We start from the raw sequence: 4,721 nt of genomic DNA, 5'->3' as shown, positions 1-4,721 counted from the left end.
TCTAGCAAGCTGGAAACCATGCAGACTGCATTGTGCATTTTATTAGTGGGGGTAGGAACGAGGAGCTCACTGCTGGACTCTGCTCCAAGTCCAGGATGATGCCACACCCACAGACAGGGATCCCAGGAGAGCCATAAGGAGCAGGGGAGCAGCCAGGACAGGCAGCCAGGCCAGAGCCTGCTGGGGCTCTGGGGGAGAGAAAGCAGGACAGAGGAAATAAAGGGTTAGGAACAGGAAGGGCTCCCAATACAGCCATTGTTTCCAGTGCCCAGCATCAATAGGAGTGTGTTACTTGAGGACCTGCAGAGAGGCAGACAGGGCAGGGGAGACAGTTGGACAAAAGTCCCAATACTAGAACACTAAAGTCATAGCTTAGTGCCAAGTACAATTCTGTGATGTAGACTTGAAGGTTTGGGTATAAAACAGACCATAAGCAAAGTTATTTTTTAGCCTGACTGCAGGGCAGCCTGTATTGTAAAGATCAAGTCAGGGCCATGCAAGACCCTGGCAAGGAAGCCAAGTGTACACTGGATTGTAGAGTGCAAGCTGAACTCACCCTCCAGTGAGGGAGCAGGGCTCCTCTGGTAGAATTCCTGGCTTCCAGCAGACAGCTCTTCAGGAAGGATCCTCAGGGGTCCCAGCACTGCAGTGTGTCTCAGCCCCTCCTCAGCTGCAAGGGAGCCTGGTTAGAAACAGGCCCTGCTGCTTTACAGTGATGCAGTACCAGTCACAACAGGGGGCAGGATGGAGTGCCGGTTAAAACCATCCAAATAAGACAACTTGGTGGCCTACAGGTCATTGAGCAGAGTACCAGCAAGAAATCATGCACCTTGCTCTGGTTGGGAGGGGGAGCACTGCACAGATACTTGAGCATCCTTTGTTGGCTGCCATACAATTAAGTCATTCACTATTGTAGAAAAAAAAATCAAGTTACACCCCACAGCTACCTGTGCATGTACATTATGACATAGAATTAGTACCCGTGTCCCTCCTCTTCCTCAGATAGCATTTGGAGGTACAGCAGCTGCACGGAAAGCTCTGACCAGGGTTATCCAGGAGCTCCCACCTGGAACACAAGAGAAGAACACTGAACCCCAAAACACTTCTCCTTCATAGAGCAGTGCAATGTCCCCATTTCTACACCCAGTGCAGTAGAGATACAGGAGTGAACAGTACGCACAGAAGGTTCCACAATATACCCAGGTTTAGGAAGCACAAGTGGTTCCCCAGGGCAGGGTTTCCACCCATAACCCTGGGGACCCTGGGTTCTGGTTCAATTAAGAATTTGATTGAAGCAGCAATGTGCTTAGACCTTAAATTGCTCTCATCTGCTAAAAGTTGCCAATTAAGATACTTCTAAGATCAGTTCTCCAGAACATAGGTGTCCCTCAGAACCAGGATTGGGAAACCCTACCCTAGGAACACCTCATTGCCCTACAGTTACCAAGCACAAGAACATTTCAGTAATTCTCCACACAACTGTAAGGAGGCACAGAACCGATTGTGCAGATTAAGAAACTAGTCCTGGGTCACTGGACCTCACAGCCCTGCACTCCCCTTGTACAGAGAACAGCCTCAGCAGGGTCCAGTCCTTACCTCCTGGTTCTCTGGTTGAATGAACAGGCTTTCTTGGTGGTGTCATTGAGCTGGGCAGGGTCCCAGGCCAGTAACCGGCAATGGATGTAGACCTAGGAAAGAAACATAAATTAGAGACAAGTGGCCCTAGAACTACCACCACCTTATCAGTGAAACTATTTACAAAGAGCATTACATACAAGCATAGCATCAGATACGCACCAAGAAAAAGTATTGACCCTTGGTAACTAGCTGTCCCGAGCCTCCAATACAAATGAGGATTAGCCCATCAGATACTCACATCTGTATTCCATTGTGTAAACTTGAAGGCCTGGACAACCAGACGGATCTCGGAGGTCTGGATTCGGGGCAGAAACGTAGAGTTACCAGCCTGGCCGTCTATAAAGCATCTGCAAGGAGAAACACTAAGCAGGGGGAGGCACTGCCAGGACTGCCTGTGTTCCAACCCCAGTCATGTTTACAAGTGGAAAGTTTGAACTGATAACTTGTCTGGTTTCACAGACCTGGATTAACACTAATCATGGCATTTATCCTACCTAAATATTAAGGTCTGTGAACCAATTATAAACTACATAACCAGTCCATTAAAAAAATAAAGAAATCAATCCAAGCCTTCCCAGCACAGTTTTTAGTTCAACTGAGCTTTTGCCATGTTCAAAGCCGACAAATCAACACCCACTTTCTAAATCCAAGCACAACTATTGTGTTTCCAAGAGCTAAACAGATTTAAATCATGTCTACTACAGCTTGCAGTGAATAGCTACCCATGGTTGGTGATGAGCGGGTAGGTCTGGCTTGAAGGGCTCAGCTCTGGAGTGCTTGCTGCGACACACTCTTCCATGTAGACCATCAGTGGCATGTGGAATTGCTGCTTCACTGCAGCTGCAATGTTGATGGGGGACCCCAGGAAGAATAGACTGGAGGTGCGTGGGGCTGAGAAGTCATCTGACACAGGAGGGGCACATGAGAACAGCAACCCACCCAACTCCTCACACTAGCCAGGACAGAGCAGCATGGACCAGCACCAGAGGAATTAGATAAACCCCAAGGAGCACCACAGACTGCCCCCCTGCCAGGTTAGTGTTACACTGGATATCTAAAATCAATAGATCAAATGTACACTGCAGGACAGCAAACTCACCATTCATAATCCCCATGGTAAACTCCAGCTTCCCAAACCCAGCGGCATCCCCAAGTGCAGGGTTATACACTGGAGGAGTCCAGCCAGCAGGTCTATAGAAGACACAAGTAGAAAGTTTTGTTTAGAGCAGCAAAACAGTTTGCATTCAGCAGAACACTGAATTTGGGAAACAATTGCACAGATTACTGTATTCAATGACAGACTAGGTTTTAAATAACTGTTCCATTAAAAGGCAGTAACTCCACAATCATAAGTGACCAAGGAGTAAGTTCATAGATTTTTGTAAATAGCTTCAAAGAATCCAGTCAGATACAAGTGTCATACATAGGATGCATGAATCAATACTTGAACACATTAACAGGAGTTACAGCATGTTTAAGCCAAGTCCAACACTCACCTTGTATAGGTGCACACAATAGCCTGATTGAAGGGAGTCTGGTAGAAGCCACCCTGGGTGGGCTTGTAGGTCAGCACATTCATGTAACTGGTAACATTGGCAGTAACCTGGGCAAGGCATGGATAAATGTCAATGCTGAAAACAGATTTAAAAAACACTTGATATGCAAGTCAAGGGTAAGGCACAGCTCCATCAGTTAGCCTTTACAAGTCTGATTACAGCACACTGCATGTCAACAGCATAAAGCAAAAACAATGTATTTAGCTTGTCTAAAAAAGTGCAAATGGATTTCCCATACAGCTGTCAATACAACGTTTGTATTGCTTAGACATGTAGCACAAACGTTTTTAAAAAGCTATTACAACTACCAATACTGCACAAAAAGTGGCAGTAAAATTAATCTTAGTACAATGGGTATAGTTATACAAGCATGTACAAGTCAATACGGTGCAGTGCAATTTGAGCTCGAACGCTTACGTGACCCCAACACACAAGCTGTTAGAAGCCACTTACCATGCGCGTAAAGCGGCAGTCCAGCAGGCCGTACTGGAACACCACCATGTTATTACCGGCGCTGCTGCTGGATGGAGGGCAGGTTCCCAGCAGGAGGCCACTCGGGTCCAGAGGCAACGCCGGCCGAAAATAAACCAACAACACCCTCACAGCCACCGAGTCCACGCCGCAGGCTGTACTCACAGCTACAGGGGAAACGGGTTCAGTATAAAGCGGAACACGCAACTCCTTTATTTTAGGTGTTACGGAATTCAAGAATTAATTTTGTAACTACGAATTACCTTTAAAAATAACCAAGTACGCACTACTGAGTGTTGCACAAGAGGACATCACTGTCTGGATATCTGTTAAACGAGCCTGTTAACACACCAACATCATGCACCGGTACAGTCAGTACTACCAAAACATACGGCACAAAACACACTAACCCCCCGAGTAGCCCACATTACCTTCCTGCGATGCAGCAAATGGTACACAACAAAGCACAAGAACCACACATTTCCACAACGACACCATCTTCCAAACCAACAGTTACCTACCAAATACTACCGTCCAGGTGCTTTTCTAGCGACATTAATTAGACTTCTTTGGCAATTAACACTGAGTGGACCACTGACACAGGTGTATCGAGTTGTGCCATTGCGCGGGCGCCTGCGTATATCACACACATTCCAGAGAAAAAAAATACCCAACAGTTAACATCAATTAAAAATTGGACAGACCTTATTGACTTGCTAACACTCCAGGTTTCGTTGTACTGGCTATTCGTGAGTTCAAATTTTAATATACAGCGCAACTATTTACATGCGTTATGCGCCTATGGCAAGGCATCGGTGCCATAAACGCATTGACACAACGCGTAACTGATTTTGGAAACGCGTTGTGAAAGTGACCAACGAGAATCGTTATTTATCAACGCGTAAAGAACAGCCTGACAAATCCTACGCGTTACAAAAACAACATTAAACGCCGAAAGGGCCATACAGTTTGTATCCAATGCGTGGTGGAATAAATTTGACCTGTATCATAGGAGCCAATGGGTAGGAAATCATATTTTGTGGGTGCACTGTGTCA

The 4,721-nt window shown here is 46.2% G+C and overlaps 1 protein-coding gene across 2 annotated transcripts; it reads right to left on the bottom strand.

Annotated features, from left to right (window-relative positions):
• LOC121310210 (zona pellucida sperm-binding protein 3-like) lies at positions 1–3,723 on the bottom strand. 2 transcript variants are annotated; one of them, XM_041243512.1, is made up of 9 exons: positions 3,648–3,723; positions 3,135–3,241; positions 2,738–2,829; positions 2,361–2,541; positions 1,877–1,985; positions 1,597–1,688; positions 981–1,066; positions 557–682; positions 1–188 (listed from the first exon to the last, which is right to left on the bottom strand). In XM_041243512.1, exons 1-9 carry the CDS (start codon positions 3,693–3,695, stop codon positions 67–69), a joined length of 963 nt encoding a protein of 320 aa, XP_041099446.1. In that variant the 5' UTR covers positions 3,696–3,723; the 3' UTR covers positions 1–66. The 2 variants fall into 2 exon arrangements, with proteins under 2 accessions (XP_041099446.1, XP_041099447.1); XM_041243513.1 differs by having other exon boundaries at positions 557–670.
• Between the last annotated feature and the right edge of the window lie 998 nt (positions 3,724–4,721).

The sequence above is a fragment of the Polyodon spathula genome, unplaced genomic scaffold (assembly GCF_017654505.1).
Source record: "Polyodon spathula isolate WHYD16114869_AA unplaced genomic scaffold, ASM1765450v1 scaffolds_1844, whole genome shotgun sequence".
Classification (NCBI taxonomy): domain Eukaryota; kingdom Metazoa; phylum Chordata; class Actinopteri; order Acipenseriformes; family Polyodontidae; genus Polyodon; species Polyodon spathula.
This window is presented reverse-complemented; position numbering and strand designations above follow the sequence as displayed.

Bases quoted from the DNA above. Each gene is read 5' to 3' on its own strand.
- LOC121310210 (XM_041243512.1), bottom strand. From the start codon at position 3,695: ATGGTGGTGTTCCAGTACGGCCTGCTGGACTGCCGCTTTACGCGCATG. The intron at 1,067-1,596 runs GTAAGGACTGGA...CTTGTGTTCCAG, and splicing joins TTCAACCAGAGAACCAGGAG to GTGGGAGCTCCTGGATAACC. The intron at 189-556 runs GTGAGTTCAGCT...TCTCTCCCCCAG, and splicing joins CCCTGCTCCCTCACTGGAGG to AGCCCCAGCAGGCTCTGGCC.